The sequence below is a fragment of the Pezoporus occidentalis genome, unplaced genomic scaffold (genome assembly GCF_034315485.1).
Source record: "Pezoporus occidentalis ecotype Australia unplaced genomic scaffold, CSIRO_AGI_Poc_V1 ctg44, whole genome shotgun sequence".
Classification (NCBI taxonomy): Eukaryota; Metazoa; Chordata; class Aves; order Psittaciformes; family Psittacidae; genus Pezoporus; species Pezoporus occidentalis.
In genome coordinates, this window is record NW_026915769.1 from 853,498 (window position 1) to 872,454 (window position 18,957).

At 39.7% G+C, this 18,957-nt stretch overlaps 1 protein-coding gene across 5 annotated transcripts in view; it reads right to left on the reverse strand.

The window, feature by feature from the left end:
- The window catches only part of ITPR2 (inositol 1,4,5-trisphosphate receptor type 2), a 255,283-nt gene that overhangs the window by 180,893 nt on the left and 55,433 nt on the right, over nt 1–18,957 (reverse strand). For 4 of the 5 annotated variants that reach the window (XM_062634812.1, XM_062634811.1, XM_062634810.1 and 1 more), the window contains exons 10-11: nt 9,093–9,137; nt 141–295 (exon numbers count right to left, since the gene is read on the reverse strand). In XM_062634812.1, the coding sequence (XP_062490796.1) occupies nt 141–295; nt 9,093–9,137 (200 nt within the window). The remainder of the gene's footprint in view (nt 1–140; nt 296–9,092; nt 9,138–18,957) is intronic. The other variant, XM_062634808.1, reaches the window with a different exon arrangement.

Below are 18,957 nucleotides of genomic sequence, written 5' to 3' on the forward strand. Positions count from 1 at the left end.
GCTCAGATTTTAACTGAAGGATAATACTTGGTTGTGTTTGATTTTTTCTGCTTTACTCACCTGCATAATACTAGAAAGGAACCCTGTCAATGCAGCACTATTTGCCTTCTACACACCCCACCCCCCCCTTTTTTTTTTACCTTGGAACCAGGCAATCAGCTCTCTGAAGAGTGGTGGCATCCAGTTCAAAGAGAGATGCGATGTCATTTCCATGTGGCACAGAGACCAAAGTATACATAATCTTCTCCCCTGCTTGGCGTTTCTTCTTTGAAGCAGGAAGGTCGCCGTCTCTCTGCTGATTAGGCACAAGGGTTATATTTGCTTGCATGAGGGCCCATTATAAATTCACCATTTACCTTGCAGACAAGCAATATATCTGAATTGTACTTCTTTTTTTTTTTTTTCTCTTTTTGCATTCTAGTAAGAATGTACCATGGCTGGCTTCGGAGTGTGTAACACAAAGGATGCACTTTGCCCCAGGCACATTGGGTCTCAGACAGTCATTATAACAACAGCAGGTCACAAGCTACAGAGAGACTGCAGTACAGTATACATTACTACTTGACACTTTCAACTTCAAAAAACCTGTTCACTCCCAACAGATGTAACTACACAGTGCTCATTTGGAAAGGGCCAAAGTTAAAAGAAGAGAATAATGAAAATTTGATTTTTTAAAGGAGGGAGGGGATTAAAAAAGTAAGCAATTTGCCAAAATCCACTGTTGTTTTTTTAAGTTTGCTCATTTTTATCTCTTACATGGCCAGAATCACAGCAGCACACTTTCCAAACAGCAAAAGACAGAGTATCTACTCCACTAAGATCAGCTTGCTATTGCAATGGGGCACAACACAAAGTAGCAGCTAGGAAAATCTTCACAGGCTGATAATGCATCGGAAGCTGGACCAAACATAGGTTTGAGTTTGCCCACTGCAACTGGAGAAGCTTGTTCCCTTCGACGGAGCCTAACTTTCAAGTGACAGATTTACAAAGTTGTGTTGTGTTGCCACAACAATGGTGTATTGTCATGCAAATCTAAGGCGATGATGATCTTCCTCCCATTGTCTGCTGAAAGTCCATGGGAATTTTGTGACCCAGCACCACGAAGCAGCCATCTTCATCTTCAGTTACATACATACCTTTGTCTTTACAGGCTCCAAATGCTACCATTTGTCTTTACAGACTCCAAATGCTACCATCCCTAAGCAGCTATCTTTGCTTGAAGGAGTAATTCAGAGTCTCTACTCATAATCACACAGCAACCAACAGAATTACTGGCATAAGTAAAAGCTGCTCCTCTGGGGTGTTGAGTTACACATACTATAAAAGACTAATAACCAATTAAGAGACTGGCAGCCCAGGGCCCTTCATGTACACAAAACATCACGGAGGGAGAGGAAAAGAGGAATGACAAAAGCCAAAGAGAAAAATTAAACACTGGAAACCTGAAATACTATTATAAAGATTTATAATGCACCACTAGGGAGGAGATGTACAAAGCAACATAAAGAGGCTAGGCTGTACTCAGTTTGCATTAGTACCTTGATTAAAACCAAACCTCAAGGGATAATCAAGGGCAGAGCTTTGATTATTCATATTGCCAATTGAGATTAAGCAACCAAATCAAGGATGAGTGAAACTACATAAAAAATAGCTAGTTATCATCTAATTTCAAGGCACTTTTTTAGTCCTTCCATAACATCCATTTTTTCATTAGCAAGCCTAAAAAATGCCAGCTTTCCATTCCATTAGTTCTATCAAGGATAGAAGCAGTAGGAAAAAAAAAAACAGGAAGAAATAATCTCAGAAGTTTTTCTTATGCTTATCTAGTCTAGAGAACTGTCACTAGTTTTTGAGAGGAAGGCTTGCTGAGACAAAGGGCAACCATCTCCTGTGTTTCACACAAGAGTAAACTCATCTGTCAGTCCCCACATCCTACCACATCCCACAACTAGACAAAATCACACAAAAAGCTAAACTTGTATGCGAGGATTGAGAAAATAGCAATTTTTTTATCATTTCTTTACATATTTTGTTTTACATATTCAGGAAGAGACACGAATTGGGCAGGCAAACTATAAGAGAATCCTCTTAACAGCTTAATAGGCATGAGTCACAGCCTAACATCAAATGAAAATCTATTTCCTAAATTTAAATTGGAAAAGCAGTTTAAAATTCAACAGGTCCGTAAAGGAGTGAATAGCACAGGAGAGTTTCTTACAGCACTCAGACTTGCTGATATTCCCCATAACTTACATTCAAATCTAGTTAGGGTTTCCCAGGAACTACCCACTCTACTATAATTTCCAAACTGTAAAGACTGGTATACAAAAAGGCAGGATACTTCACCATTTTATGCATTTTTCCCCTGGGGCTTTGGGAAAAATACAGACCAAAATATAAAACCATTAATATAAAACCATATTCTGCTCTGTCATACTCACTCCTGACATAATGTCTGACCACCCTCAACAAGTCATTATGCACATGTTTCTATGAGAGGAAGTAAAGTCAAAGTCAGGTCTCCAGTGCTTTAGTAGCTCATGCTAGCCATTAGCTTTGTGGAGAAGTTCATCCTGCAGTTTCACCCACTCACTAGTCTACCAACTACTGCATCCATGCAGTTGAGCAACATGGTTCGTTCCCCAGGCCTAAATCCTGCCAACCAGGCTTAGCTGTCAAACCAGACCTGGCATAGGAGCATGACCTGGGTTTCAGTCTAAAAAGAAAGATCACTTCAACAGAGGACAAGACAGTGTCTGCAACACTGCTAACCGCAACACAAAGCTTAGCTGTGCAAAATCAGACCTTCACAAAAGCAGTACAGTACTTCCAGCACGAACCTCAGAACTCTCCTCATAATGTATTTTTAGGATCTCAGACATACCTCACAAACCAACCTGGATTACTGGTGTTAAGCACTAGTCTTGGAAAAAAACATGCAACAGGAAGTCACCATCAACTTGACAGCTTTGAAGACAACTTACATACACGGAGCACATGAGAGAAAGCAATACTGTCATTAGTTAGATATGAACATACATGGAATTATACTTATGTCTGAATTATGTCTGAGTGCATATGCTTCTGTGTGTGAGAGAGAAGGAGAATGCACACACACTTGCACATAAAAAGTTTCTTGTGATTAATTTAGTAAGCAGTCATAAGAAACTGCACTTAACCTAGCCATTATTGAATCAGCAGATGAGTTTATAATGAGGATGTGGAAAGAAGTGAAAGTATTAGAATATTTCAAGTTAATTAGACAATATGATCAGCTCAGGAGAAGCACTGTATTCCTAATAGATGAGAACAGATGACATTTGCCCAGGGAAGAAAATGGCCTATGAGCTGATGCAGCCAGCAAAACCAGATTAAATGAAGAGAAGGGAGATAAAGAACTGTAAAGGGACTCAAATGTAGAGAAAATAAAAATCAACTTAAAGCAGTATGAAAAGGAAGCAAATTAACAGTTTCAAGGATATTGGCAATGTGGTCAGTGACGGCCAAAGAAAGCACTCCCAAGGCTTCTTCAAAAAGGGAAAGAAAACCAAGTGAATTACATGCTATGAGTAGAGAAGAAGTGCAAGAATTGTGGGTAAAACAACATTAGGAAATAGTAAATTCGGTGAGAAAAAAAAAAAATGGTTTTGATGTCCCAAACTACTGGCAAACAGACTGTTGCAAGTCAAATCAGATAAATATCCAAAGTGAGGAAGGTGGAATCACCTCTGGCATGCACTGCTTAAATCACTCACAAGGATGAAGGAAATGAACATTCAAATCCCCTTCTGCCTGGCAGGAGCTGGACCTACACCTTCCAAATGACCTGGTCCAAATACCAGGTGATACAGAGAGTGGAATCAGCCCACTCTGCCTAGAAGCCTAAGTGTCCACCAAACAAGAAGGCTGTTGGCCCCCCAGTGACCAACCTCATTCTGCAGCAGTAAAGCAAAGCACACTACCCACATGTAGAATGGGACTTCACCAAGAGAGGGAACTGACCAGCAGTCAGGGCACTCTTCCAGGTGGTACTCATCTGGGAAAGCAAAGGCTGAGAGTTCAAAGGAGGAGTCCTAGTTAGTGACAATAACCAACCACTTTGGTGAGGAGTGAAAATCCTGATCCAAGCTCACAATAAAGCCTGTAACTTTGGGCTACCACCGCTGATTTGCAGTGCACCGTCCTGATTTTAAAAGCTTCAAAAACCCAACACACACATAATACAGTGTTTGCAATTTGAAGGACAAATGTAACCGGAGACAAATCCCATATTGGAATCGGAGACAAAATGATCAGGTACAATCAGACTTGTCTCTCATGAGACTTGCAGCCCAGCAGATAACCCTTCTTCACAGCTCTTTTGCTAGTAATTGTGACCTATCCCAAATCCCCCTTATTCAACAAAACTGGGTATCACACCTAAATTCTGGGAGATTTACATGGAGTTGTGCTTGGGAGGGGCCTTCATTTCAACTGTAAAAAGCAATATAAAAACATGACAGGCCTGAAATACCTTTTCTTTTAGAAACCAAATCTACAATTCCAATTGCTGAAGACACCTCTTGTGGCATAGAGATAGACAAGGATAATGCCCTGCTCCTGAATGAATACATTAAGCTGCACTACAGATTTCAGCAGAAATTAAATTTAATAGCAGCCAGAGTTCTGAAAACGCCTGTTAAATCCAGTACAATGTGGTATTTCAATATCTTAACCCAGTTTGGGAAGCTCTTACAAAACCAGCATTTTCACAGAGCAGTAACGCGAGCAGAACTCCATAGGTTAGACTGATTTTAAAAAATTCTATATGACAAGAAAATCAAGGAAATTAATGGCCAGCCTTTGCTCCTGCATGTTAGGAAGCCCTGGCAGACAGCACAGCAGTTAGCCTCCTATAACACCTTCAGTGTTGACTCATTTGTGAGTCATCGCATTTTTAGCAGAGACATCACGTTGCAATTCTGTTGTTAGGAGCCAGAGACATTCTGTAAGAAACAATGTATGCGTTTTCAGAGCTGATTCAGACCTGTGTGCAGCAGCAGAATAATAATAATGTGCCGGCATCTGTGTCTCCCCTTCTCCCCCGGCCTCTCAAGTGGCCTGACTGCTGGCTTTATATAAGCAGAGACACTGCCATTTTAAACCTGATTATTTTTCTTTGTGCCCCCCCCCCCCTTTTTAACTTTTATCAGATTGTTTATTGCCAGGTTAATTCCTAACCAAGCCTTTAAAAAAAAACAATAAATTCCCCAAGCCCATTCTACTTGTTTAAACTGCATCACCTGAGTTCCACATTATAAAATTTTAACTAAACAAACTTAGTTGCTGGAAGGTAAAATAAATTTCAAAAACTGATTTTACAATGTTTATCAGGGGAAAAAAAAAATAATCACCTGGATTGGAAGCAAGAAAAAGAACTCTGAATTGCAGAGTTGGTTGGAATTCACAAATACAGATAAACAGAAGTCAAAGGAGATACATCAAATTGCATCTAGAAGATGTCCAACTTCTTTACAAGAAAAGTAAATGTATACCAGTCTCAACCCTAAGAAAAATATCAACAATAAAAGCTAGTTGGGAGCTAGCTAGGATTAGTGCACTCTCATGAAAATGCAGAAAAATGTTAAGGTACCTATCCAAAGACAGCCTTTAATACAAAGGCACTAACAAATGCCAGGTTCCCAGCTGTTCTTGACATTTCCCCAATGTTTATAGCATTCTTCTGATTAGAAATAATAGACTACTTTGCAGCATAAAATACACCAATCTCAAATTTAATGGGAGCTGTAACGCAGAGAACTGTGTTTTGATGTATGACACACTACAATCTCCTAGACTTCAAGAGATGAAGAAGCCTTCTTTTGATAACGCCTTTAAATCACAGAAAGGTCTCCCCATTAAAAAAAAAAAAAAAAATCTTCTAGAGTTTATATGTGAGAAAAATATGTATAAAGAATATTAATCAACTTATTGTAAGGCCAAATTTTACCAGAAATGAAAGCAATGTTTCACAAGACAATTTGGCTGGATTCTTAAGAAGACAGCCCAGAAATGAGCAGTAAATTGCAGTCCAAACAATGCTTTAATGCTTGGGAACAAAAGTTCTAATGACTTCCAGTAATATTTATGTTCTCTGGGGCCAAAAGCCTTTCAGACTTTTGTGTCATTTAAGGCAAGGCAGAAAAGATGCACCTAGGCAGAACCTAGGTGTCTATGCCCACTACTACACCACAGAAAATCCTCCACTGCTGCTTCCTAACGCTCAGTTGCCTAAGCAACTGTGATGAGGACTTGTAAACCAGGCAGCGAACATGCAAAGGAGCCCTATCACACATTTAAGAGTTAAGGGTTGGCATGAAACACACAGATGGCTCTGCCACCTTTAAAACCCAGGGGATATATAAGGAGCTCATACCATTTTATCCAAAAGACTAGCAGAGAAAAGCAAAGCACAGGCTGCAGGCTCAGTTTCTCCCTTCAGTTGCAAGGATTCAAGTAGGCATCTCCCATTGTCCTGCTACTCAGGCTTCAAATTTTGCTGTGGTAGGTCTACTTCCACCTCCCCTCTAGAGCAGATTTACTTTGCAGACAGTATTTCAAAAGTAATTGCTTCAAATGTGAAAAAGAAGACGCCTTTGCAGTTAATCAGGTGGTCACCTATCAGAAGAAACACTAGATGAAAACCATGGAGCAAAGACAGCCTGTGTGCTCCAGGTTAAGTGCATATTGGATACAAGACTGACATAGCTGGCCCTTAAAGCACTCCAAAGATTATAAGATTCATGTACCTTTGAGGAATAATTCAAACTACTGCATCATTCTAACTTAAAAGAAATTCCTGCACAGGGGCATGAAGCTTTTCTGCTCAGTTGCTCAAGGCCAGAATGAAAGCTTAAAATAGCCATTGCTGACTAATGCTAATTTCCAAAAAGATTATAAAGGGGTGAAGAATCCAAAGGGATTTCTGCAATGCTCAAAGTGCCTGCAGGCTTAGATTGACACGGAGGTGTTACCAAACGTTGTTAGGAGTTCTTTCACAAAACATTTTTCAGAAGAAAATGCTTAGTGAGTAAGCTAAAATTTTCAGGGACATCAGTTTTGATCATCAACAAATTTTGATTTAATTCCCATTGGAAGTATTTGCCTAATCTGATTTATCTCATCTGGGTTTTTAGTTGAAACAAATACCCAGGTGGATTAAGCCAAACTGTTAGAGAAGTCACCTTTAACATTTGTGTTCAGGTTACTTTTCTGCTTTTTTTCATTATCCAGTCCAGGTAATATTTAACTATTTAGATGAACTGGAATTGCTACAAGTAGAAACCCTATACTACATCTAAACACTACAGTGTGGAACAATAAGATTGGATCCTTGGTGACAAGGGCCTAACATCTACCCCATACATGTATTTATAGGTCTTACTTCAGACTACCTGTAATCTGATTTTCTGGACTGAGCACCCATGAAACATTAGAACCCCATAGATATATTTCAGAGTGTGTGATTCTTTTCATGTTCATCCAAGAGAATACAAGTTTAGATGCTTTGAGATTGCTCTGCAAATTGTAGTGTCTTAAGTAGGGAATAACCTAGAGATTTGATTCAGAAGTACCATCATGATGTGAGTGACAACGTTACTTCAGATCCATGCCTACAAGACAAGCTCTAATGTTCACAGAGCAGGAGCATGAACCCAAGCACTTCCAGGCAAGCACCCTATTCACTAAGGTATTCTAGAATTTCTCCTGATTTGTATTCAAAAGCTCCAAAGGCTTCAAGTGTCATTCCAATACAGAAGAGAAACAACTGGTGGAACTTCGTACTTTCATGAGAAAGAATTCTCATTTCTCTAGACAGCTTAGCTGTTATTGCTATATTGCCATTAATACCAAGTACCCGGGAAGATGGAAAACCGATGTTGCCAACTCCTACAAAAGTCTCCATTTTTATTAAAATTGTAGTCCTGAAGGCATGTAATTATGTAAGAATCTTTGGTTTCATTTCATGAAAAATAAAAAATTCTTCCCCATGCAGAGGAAGACTTGAAAATGTGTCCTCTTAAAGAACAACAGCCAGAAGGCAAACAGAAAGAAATTAAACTGAATTTTTTCAAAGCAGGTCTCAGCGTTTTCAAGGCGACCTCATGAATTTGATGGAGGAATTATTCTTTTTTGGGCTACTTGTTGTCTCAGTAACAATAAAGTTTCCCCAGGGTTTTAACTCCACTTCCTTCACACCTTATAAACTACAACACGTCTGACCTTGCCTTGTTAGCTAGAATTAGCTAGAATACTCTTGATGCCGTACAAGGCAAAGGCTGCTGCTCTCTAGCAAAGTGCATAAGGCCTTTGTCCAACCCATCCACACTGAAGCAAGGACAACTTGGATCCTTGTGAAGAGGTCATCCTTGAGTTGCCTGAAGGGTGGCAGGGCTCAGACTAAGCCTGTGCCTGAACATCTGTTCACCTGTAATTCAATTCAGGCAATACTGAATAATTTGGGTGGCACGGTTTAGTGTGAGGTGTCCCTGCCCATGGCAGGGGGGGTGGACCTAGATGATATTAGGGTCCTTTCCAACCCTAATTATTCTATGATTCTATTCTATGATTCTAATAAAAAAAGTCCCAGCATATTCCTAGATTTAGAGCCATACTTGGCTGACAAACATGACCCAGAGGGGCTTATCTCCACAAGTAGAACCTCTGAATTGGTACTGGCACATAAGTAACCAAACTTGCTAGTCCCTTGTTTTCCTTGCTAAAAAGGGTGGTGGGTTTTGCCATGAATACATCTGATTTGAGAAGAACTAATGTATTTCATATCTGCAGTCACCAAGCAGATCAGCTTCCAATGAATGCCAATTTGATGCAGAATTTGAGTAACTTTCCCATCATTTGCCTTACACAAGGGTAAACATTCTGTAATGCCACTTCTGAGTTGCACACTAGCTTACACAGGACCTGGAAAACAATCTCAGCAGCTGTAACACGTAAGCAAAAAGAAAGCTGTGAAGGATTTTCATATGTTTGGCTTCATTGGGTTAAAGACACAGTATTTCCCAGATCATACATAACACATAAATTCCACTTACCAAAGCTTTTCCTTCATTTTTACCTTCTGGATAGTGTGGGTTAAGCTGGAAAAGAAAAGAAATCAAATACTGTCTTGATAGCTTTTGGACATTTCAGAACTGTGGGATAGGATTTGGTTCAGTTCTGTATTATGTATCTACCCTATAGAAGGACAGCGGAATATTTAGAACGAGTATGAGAACAAGAATGTAAGAATTATACTCTTATTATCATTTGTGTGACGTGGTTTAGTGCAAGGTGTCCCTGTCCATGGCAGGGGCATTGGAACTAGATGATCTTAAGGTCCTTTCCAACCTGAACTATTCTATGATTCTAATTATGAAGTCCATTTCTGACTGACTTAACTGGCTCTGTCCTCACTTTAAAAAAGTGCATCTTGCAATCAAGCTTGTTAATTCAAGAGAAGAATCTCAAATAACCAAAACCAAAAAGAAGGATGAAGAAAGCACAGATAGTTACTAATCTAAACACAGCAAGTTACAGTCACCCACACATACACAAGCAACCACTTCCAGCATTGACCTTAAGCAGACAGATTGAGATAATGCTAACATGTTCCGTGTCTACTGAGATTTTACAGGAAGACAGTGAACTTGGAATAAACACAGCTTTAAGCAGGAATGGTAGTGCCACTGTAGACAAGTGTTTAATTGCCTTGTGAGTCTGTTTAATCATTATTAATGGGGATAATATTTTTCATGTCATACCAGGATTATCAAGCATTAATTAATAACTAAAGTAGAATGAGAAACTTTGATAAAAGACACTATATAATAATAAGTGTAAAGTATTACTATTTAACAGTAGTTAATATGATTTTACTTATGACAAGGGAAATACGTAGACTAGAAGATGAGGGATTATGTAGGCAGATACATACTCAAATAAACAAACACACATACACCCACACACTGGCTGCATATGAAACCTTTCAAGGTTTGACTTACATAATGAAACAAGTTTGCCTCAATATTTACCATATTCCCTGACACAGGATATGCCGTCAAAGCACTGGAAATGCTGAGGTGAAATTATTAGTTATATAATGTAATTTAGTTCTTAAGCAATGACAGCATGTGTACATTTTATAATAAGTACAGTCATTTTCTTGGCTTGAATTTGGCCAGTGTGGGAGAGCCAGAAGTGAATTGCAAGCTGAATAAACCCCAGTAAAACTTCTCAATATCACATCACCATACATCTAACATTACACAGACAACTACTGTGGAGAGTTTTTATTAAGTTTATAAGGTTTTTATTAATACTGTATCATTTCTATCCCTTTACCCAAAAAAAGCCAGTTCCTCCCTGCTTCATGAGCCTGACAAAAGGAGGAAAACTTCTAGCTATTCCTAAAATAGCTGAAAATACCTTCCCCTCTGTGCCATGACTTGATGTGCTAATATGCAAATGACCAAAGGTTTATTCTCCTGTCTTCATTTCAGTATTTGCTTTAGCCACTGTGTTACCATCATAAATCTAATTCAGAGAGCCTGCTTGCATCCCTGCATTTGTACCTATTCCAAATCTTGCGTTTTGCTCCTCCATGACATTCTCACACAGCCTCCTAGCTCCAAGTGCCAGCAACATGAATGGGAGACAAACACTGAACAACAACTAGAAACTGTACATACATATATGGTAACTGTTTTCATATAGTTTTGGTTTCTCACACTTCTTTCACCATCATACTTGTTACACCTTAAAATAATTCTACTTGCCCATTCTAAACAGCCAAGCTGAGGTCTCTACCTTTGGTCATCCATCAAGAGCCAGCAAAAATTATCAGGCAGTGCTCCTTAGTCACAGCCACACATAGTGGCCTTTCAGCACAGGCATAGAGAAGATACAGAAAGCTAAATTCTACGCTACCTTCAGATTCTGCTGGTTGTAAACACATGAGGAAAAAGTCTGGTTATCTCAGGTTTGTCACTAGACTAAGCATAGAGAACCATGCACTGAGGACAAGATCTTCAAACGGACTAAAGGTATAGTGCTTCACTGAAGGGCCTGAGTGAATACAGTTGCCCACCTAGTATGAACTGAGCCCTGACTTCTGCTATTCTTCAGCTGTTTGCTTTCAATATAATGATGCTTAAAAAAAAAAGTAATATAGCAACAACAGGAGAAACTAGGAAAACCTCTCTCCCACACCACTTCTTGCCTACTTTAAAAATGACTGAACAGATTGCCCTCAAATTTCCAAAATAGTTCACTTGTGGACTGAGGCTGAGTGAGACAGAAGGCTCAAATGAAAAATGAAGTACATCCTTATGATATTTTTTTCTTGCCCTACTGTAGCAGAAATAATAAAACTGAAAAAGATGCTGTTTAAATAAAGTTCTGAGATGCTGACATTAAACCAGAAACACGATGGACTGCACTTTTAGGGCTGATGTTCATGGCCCCATTTTCAGTTGTGCTGAGCAGCTGTCACTTTCATTTCAGCTAAGGCTGTTGGTACTGAGCACCTCTGAAAAATCAGACTATTAGCTATTATCCCATACTAAATTCTCCAGGTAGAGAAGCATAAATCACATAGTGTTGTATGTCATATTACCCCTAGTTCCAAGTCCTTTTCAACATCCAAGTACAGCAGAATGAGCTAAGAACACAGTGACCGTCTTAACACTCAGAAACCCGTTGCTTTTTCCAATTTATGTAAGATTACCTCCATGTTGTTCAATAAACCTCCAAAGCAAAAAAAAAAAAAAGCTTGAAAAAAAATTTTTTTTTTTCCTTGTTGCTAATGAAATCAAGTAAAATTCTTTGCAGGTGTTTCAAAAGAAAGAATTCTGCACTAAAGTGGGACCCACTAAAGCTCAACAGCCTTCAAGCTTTTTTGTGTCATTGGCTGTGTTGAAGTTGCAATGAATATGCTATTACTTAAGTGTAGCTTAAATACAGTACTGAATATTTCTGTAGAACGCCACTGGAAGGTGCATGCAGTTAATACATAGTAAGAACATGATGCATTGTGAACTGCAGAGCTCAAGCAAGTGTGCTTATACAAATCATTATTGTAATAGCTTCATTATCTTATCTTTTTAGAGTATGTCTCTAACAGCTTCTTTTCCAATGCAGAATAAACCAGAAATCCTAATCCTCTGCTTCTTGTTTTTTTTTCAACAAACTTAGATACAGACATTTTTACTTTTCTAGGGGTGGGAAAGAAAAAGGTATGACAAAATGATGGTTCAGCTTCCTCATGGCTGAAAACTAAGCAATATCAAGACACTAAAATAATTTCATGTTATGGCAAGCTCATGAGACTTACCATAATATTTCAACACTCGCCCATTATGTAAGGCCATACAACCTAATCACCTGAGTAAATGGGAAATGGTGTATGGCCATAAGGAAGGTGCAGTCTACATCAAGTAACACAGACCTCATTAGTAGACAACAACTAGGGAGGGACAAAGAAGAACTCGCACCAGTGAAGTACTGAGCCAGCCACCTGATAGCAGTTGTGCTCATCCTTTATCACCTGGTGGGACAGCTGATAGGTGGGAATTTTGCAGTTGGGCAAGGCTAAGGTAATCAGCTCTCACAGCTCCAATGACAATGATTTATGACACCACAGACACTTCACCTTTTTCAGTTGCTTATACATATGAACCCAGACCCAACTCTACACAACCTCAGCATAAAATCTCCTAAACTCCAGAAAACAGGGTTACCACATCAAATTTTCTTTCACATCATAGCACCATGGAGGAATACATTATGGTTTTACACACACAGGCTAACAGTGCACACTGATTTAAGCTGCTGCACAAGCTTTTGCTTATGCTAAGGCCCCATGAACAGATAAAGTACCACTGTACCAGCAAATGCAATTTCCATAATACAGTTCACAGGAAGTATCTTGAACCTCAACTTGTCTTGGAATCTGAATATGACATCTCTATTGATTAAAGCTAGTCAAAGTTATGAAGGTTTTAAGACTTCACAGTGCACAGTCTCCTGAAGTTCTACTGTTCAGCAGGACAACTTCTCATTATCACATTATTCATAGAATCATAGAAATGTTAGGGTTGGAAAGGACCTTAAGATCATCTAGTTCCAACCCGTTGGAAAAGACCTTAAGGTCATCTGGTTCCAAACCCCCTGCTATAGGCAGGGACACCTTGCACTAAAACCATGTCACCCAAGACTCCACCCATCCTGACCTTGAACATTGCCAGGGATGGAGCATTCATAACTTCCTCGGGCAACCCATTCCAGTGCCTCACCACCCCTACAGTAAAGAACTTCTTCCTTATATCCAATCTAAACTTCCCCTGTTTAAGTTTGAACCCATTACCCCTTGTTCTAGCACTGCAGTCCCTAATGAAGAGTCCCTCCGCAGCATTACTGTAGGCCTCCTTCAGATACCAGAAGGCTGCTATGAGGTCTCCACACAACCTTCTCTTCTCCCCCAACTTTCTCAGCCTGTCTTCATATGGGAGATGCTCCTGGCTTTAATTTGATTTTTGCATCTTCGCATAGTAAGATATGCTTTAAGGTCCAACAGCTGCAGACGAACAGTTTGGAATTACTAAACATGAGCCGGCAGTGTGCACTCACAGCCCAGAAAGCCAACTATGCCCTGGGATGCATCAAAAGGAGCATGACCCACAGGTCGAGGGAGATGATTCTCCCCTCCTACTCCACTCTTGTGGAACCCCACCTGGAGTAGTGCATCCAGCCTGGGTTCTCCAGCATAAGAAGGACATGGACCTGCTTTAGTGGGTCCAGAGGAGGGCCACGAAGATGACGAGAGGGCTGGAGCACCTCTCCTACAAGAAATCTGGAGAAGGACTTTTTACATGAGCATGTAGAGAGAGGACAACAGGGACTGGCTTTAAACTGAAAGAGGGGAGATTAGATTAGGTGGAATATGATGCTCAGAAAAGATGTGGATGCCCCCTCCCTGGCAGTGTTCAAAGCCAGGCTGGACGGGGCTTCAAGCAATGTGGTCTAGTAAAAGATGTCCCTGCCCATGGCAGGGGGGTGGAACTAAGTGGTGTTTAAGGTCCCTTCCAACCCAAACCATTCTATGTCTCTATGAATTTCACATTTATACCACACTGCTTTCTTGAGGAATGCAAGAAGAGAACCAAAACAAGTTATTTCTGGACACTCAATTAAGAAGGAGAAAGAGGGGTCTGGGGAAAGAAACACCCATGCTGTTTTTAATCAAATTTTGTTAACTAGGTAAAAAATATTTAAACCATCTCGTCAGAGAAAGAATTAGACTGCCAAATTTCAGCTAAATGAGCATTTTAACAACTTGGTTAAAATCTGCATTTAAGAAGGAAACCCTGACAGACAAGGAATAAAAGGATCTAATTCAACACACGTAAACAGTTCCCACTTCATTTGAAAACCAGCCTGTTAACGCAAAGCCTGTTACCCAAATCTCAACAAGGGCAAGTATTTTGGGGGAAAAAAGCCAGCACAAATGAAAAAAGAAAATTCACTTCTCAAATCTTTCATCTTCATTTGACTTGCTATGTTCTTTGTTAATGTCATACTGATTAGCTTTCAATAAATCCAAAGGACTTCGGCACAATTTCAAAGACTTCAGTGGTATTCAAAGGACTTTTGCCATCTTATTAACTTGTCGGAGAAGGACTTGCTATGACTTTACCTCGATAAACCCCATTAAACTCTGCCACAGCACTGGCACAAAGTTCCTGATAATCATCATCTGCAGAAAGCTTGAAAATCTTTAAAGGCCTTTTATTTCAGGACTGTGTTTTGCTGCTTTGCTTACAAGCTGTGTCATAGCAGGTCAGATGAGCTTCCAGGGAGCACTGGGAGAGCTGAATCTTTTTGTCTGCTTCAGCCTCACCATGTAGCACAAGCACTGCGACGTGGACAGGGACAGACATCCCTGCATGGGGGAACTATCAGCTAATCAAAAACAGGAATGAGAATCAGCTCCAACATCTTCCTGTTCCATTCACCCTTTTCATAAGAAGAAAGGACAGATCATTTTGATGGCATATATATATTATAGGTCATTTTGATGGCTCCTATATAAGCAACAGCAGGCCAGTGCTTTGGTATGCCTGAATCACTACTGATTTAAAGGCCACATAGCACCAGCATAAGCTGGAGCTGCTGCAACATGTAGCTCTATGTTAGTTCAGCCAGGAGAGGGTGGTGACTGGCAAATCCCTTTGCTTCTACTGTGATCCAAGGCAGAGAACCTCATTACCCACTGACACCTATTCCTCAGTCTCACACAGCCATATCTCATTCTGCAGAAGAAGTCAAAAGAAAAATATCTTAAGGCATCCTTTAGCCTAACCTGAATGCTGGGCCATAACCTCGGTATGTGCTATATGAAAAAACATCCTCATCTCTAAGGGTTATATTCTAGACATCAGTACCTCAGTGGTCCTCCCAGAAATAACGAGGGATGAATGTTTTAGACATTACTGAAATTTCTACCATTGAAACAAACAAACAAAACACCACACACACACAAAATCCCCAATAACAATAAAAAACAAATGAGGGAAGCCTTCTAAACCTCCATCAAGCATCAACAATTAAGAGGCATAAATATAATTGGATAAAAGCTTCTCAAGTTATCTTGTATAACAAACTAAAAAAAATGCACTAAAGAACAGATCACATGCCTACATTTGCTGTTTTGGAACACACCAAACGCAATAACAGCAGATGATGTATTGTTAATAACAGAAGCAGTCCTTATAATGACTAAATGACAATATATGTTGCATTAATGGCTTCACACTTCCCTCCCTCCTAAAGCTTGTATGCATACAAACACCTCTCAAACACAGCCAAGTTCAGACAGGACTGAAAAAGCCTAGCTGAACAGAGTCTCACAGATCACTATTGCAAAATCAGTTGGCTGGGGAAAAAAATCCTTCCTCCAAGATTTCTGAAGGCATCTGCACACCAACACGTGCAAATGTTGCTCCCAACTTTCACCAAAGTCAAGACAAATTTAGCTTCATTCTCAAGATTCTAAAAAATCTAGCTCAGAGCTTTGCTAAATGAACAGCTTCTAACCCTGTCGCTTCAAGAAGCTACCTCCGAGTCTCCAAAACAGGTCAGACAGGCTCTGTAAATCAGTAATCCATCCTTCTCCTCTAGTCTCTGGATCTCTTTCACTTCATGCATAGCTGTAAATTACTCTTCACTGCTTATAGAGCTTTAAACCAAAACCACACTCTTCCTATGAGACAGTGAAAAATAGAAATAAGGCTTACAGTGCCAAGTTCATCCTGCCACCTTGGCAAGCCCTTTTTCTTACAAGAACCTTTAATCACTGAGTGAAACAGACAGAAACTAATCAGATTGCTGTATTAACATTTAATGAAGAGACTGGGGGGAGGAAAAAAAAGACTCAAATGGAAGATTCGGAAGCAATATCCAGGTAAGGAGGTCCCGCAGTACCAACAAATTGAATATGAGCAGATGTGTGAAGGCCTTGGTGGATGCTGCCATCTCCTGGTACCTTCTTCGGTTTACAAACTGGTACCCTTGAGGAAAAGGTACCTGCACATCTCAGTTAAACAAGGCCATTTTTATCCAGTTATTTGCCATACTGTTTCTAATGGCAGAAGGAACCACAGAGCATTTATCATTATGCTCTCCTCCTCTGCATGAGCTGTATGATCAGTGGATGAACAATTTTTTCTGCAAAGGCTTGCTTCCACGTCACCCCAAAAAAATAACACTGGCAAACAGTGGTCTCTTTTTGCTTCCTGAACATAAAAACATATCTGTTGGTAGTTCCAATTTCTGAAAACTGGATATCAAAAGGCTTAAATTACAGTCTTTAAATACTGAATCTCAGTTGCCTTAATAAAACATCCTATTCAGCACTCCATTGTCCATGGCAGTTTAAGAAGGTGAAAGAAAAGCAGGTCCATAAAACTACAAAAAAGTTTCTCCAGGGTCCCAAGAGGTTAAACCTGGTTTATAGCCTCAAGCCTAAGAACTTATTTCCTTCTTACATTTATTTTTAATCCTAGCTAATGCTGAAGATACTATTACTCGCACAAATAGGTAATCTTTCTTAAAATCTCAAGAAATTCTTCATTTTCTATCCTTGCAGCCAGAAGTTCCTCTTCTTTACTCTGTCCTATTCAGAAGGCAGGAGACGATTATGTTCTGTCAATATTAACTTAAACATGCACTCAACCATCTTCACTATGACCCACATCATGTGATTATTAGAACAGGATTAAATTTATTATAAAGAGTATAGCTCTGTCCACCCAGATGAAGACATGTTACGATGATATATATCATATGGCAGGACATTTTTAATACTGAGGCATAACAGAAATCCATTTAAAAGAATGTAAACCAAAATTAACAGCAGTTCTCAATTTAAAGTGAATGATGTACATAAGCTTCTCCAAAAAGAAGAGTTTTGATAGAAAAGTACAGTGAGGTAAAATCAGAAGAAATTATTAAAGAAAGACTAGAGAAATATGAGTAATGTTTATTGACCATTGATTTAAGAGTTCTCAGCAAGTGGTTTACACCATTACGAGGTGAAATTCAGCTGACAGTCCAACAAGGTAAGGCCCTTTGATGCTGATTTCAGCAGTTCCTGTTAACTCATGCCAACCACTTGTGCCCCGGTGCTTTGTCTAGTTTAAAGTGACCTTGTTTAAAGCACTATTCCCTCTTCCCTGCACCCTGGTGTCCATACCAACACCACCTCAGACACAGCACTTTGTTTCACAGGACCACAACCAAATATTTGTGGAAACACATTTCTCCAAGTCTACATTGCCACTGAAGTACTTTTATCACTGAATTACAGCCTTGGTGGGTTGGATCAGTTCTTCCTGATCAGTTTAGAATATTCATATAATCATCATTTCACCTCATGCGCATGCAATCCTGTGCTGCTCAGGCCAACTGGTTTCAATTATTCAGTCTTACCACCAAACAGGAAACACTTTCTCCAGCATATCCCTCCTGCACCTTAAAGAATTGTGCAAGAGCATACATGTATCTGATATGTCAGACTGTGTCCTCAGGATGTGCATAGCAGCACGGAAATGACAATGCAGCAATGCAATTAGCAGATGCCTTCCACTGGGTCTCCTTTAGAGGTAGGTCTTTCAGGGTGGCTCACTTTCAGCCCATAGTCTAGTAGTAGGGTCTAGGTTGCTTTATGGTATTAGTTAGGTCTTAAAGAACTTCAAAGCATATTATTGAAAACTAGCCTAAGTAATGCCATGTGGAAACAGGATTAAAGGAAACAGTACTACTTGAGACTGTGTCAGAATTCAGAGGTATCAGAGCACCCGTAGACTTTGAAAGGTAACAAAAGCCGGATGACTGATTGTGATTCTAATGAATGTGAAATCTAGGATTTACACATCCTGACTTCGTTTTCCAAATTTATAAGAATTCGATTTGCAAATACTCACCTATATGTTTTGCTTACTGAACTACTGTATTGTCTCACTGCCTGCTTTTTTTTGTTTCTTTGTTGTTTGGGTTGTTTTTTTTTACTTTACTGTAGTGCTGAAACACCTTTAAGTTCATTAGTTTTAAATTCCTGAATTCTCTGGGGCAAGTGTCTTGAATTTTCTGACCTTAAGCTGCAATGGCATCCCTTCACAATATGGCTTAATAGTGACCCACTGAGTCACAAATAAGGCTGACTAACTACATTTGGCACAGGAAGCCTCAGAGGAAAAGAGAAGGCACAGCACTTGTACAAGCCTAACTGGGAGGAGCAAAAGGAGATGCCCAATTGAAGGACACTTCTGCTCATTGTCTGAGACCTGACCTACACCTGATTCCACTGCAGACGTCTCCATGGTACACATCAAGTTGATGTGTACACCGAAAGTGTACACAGAA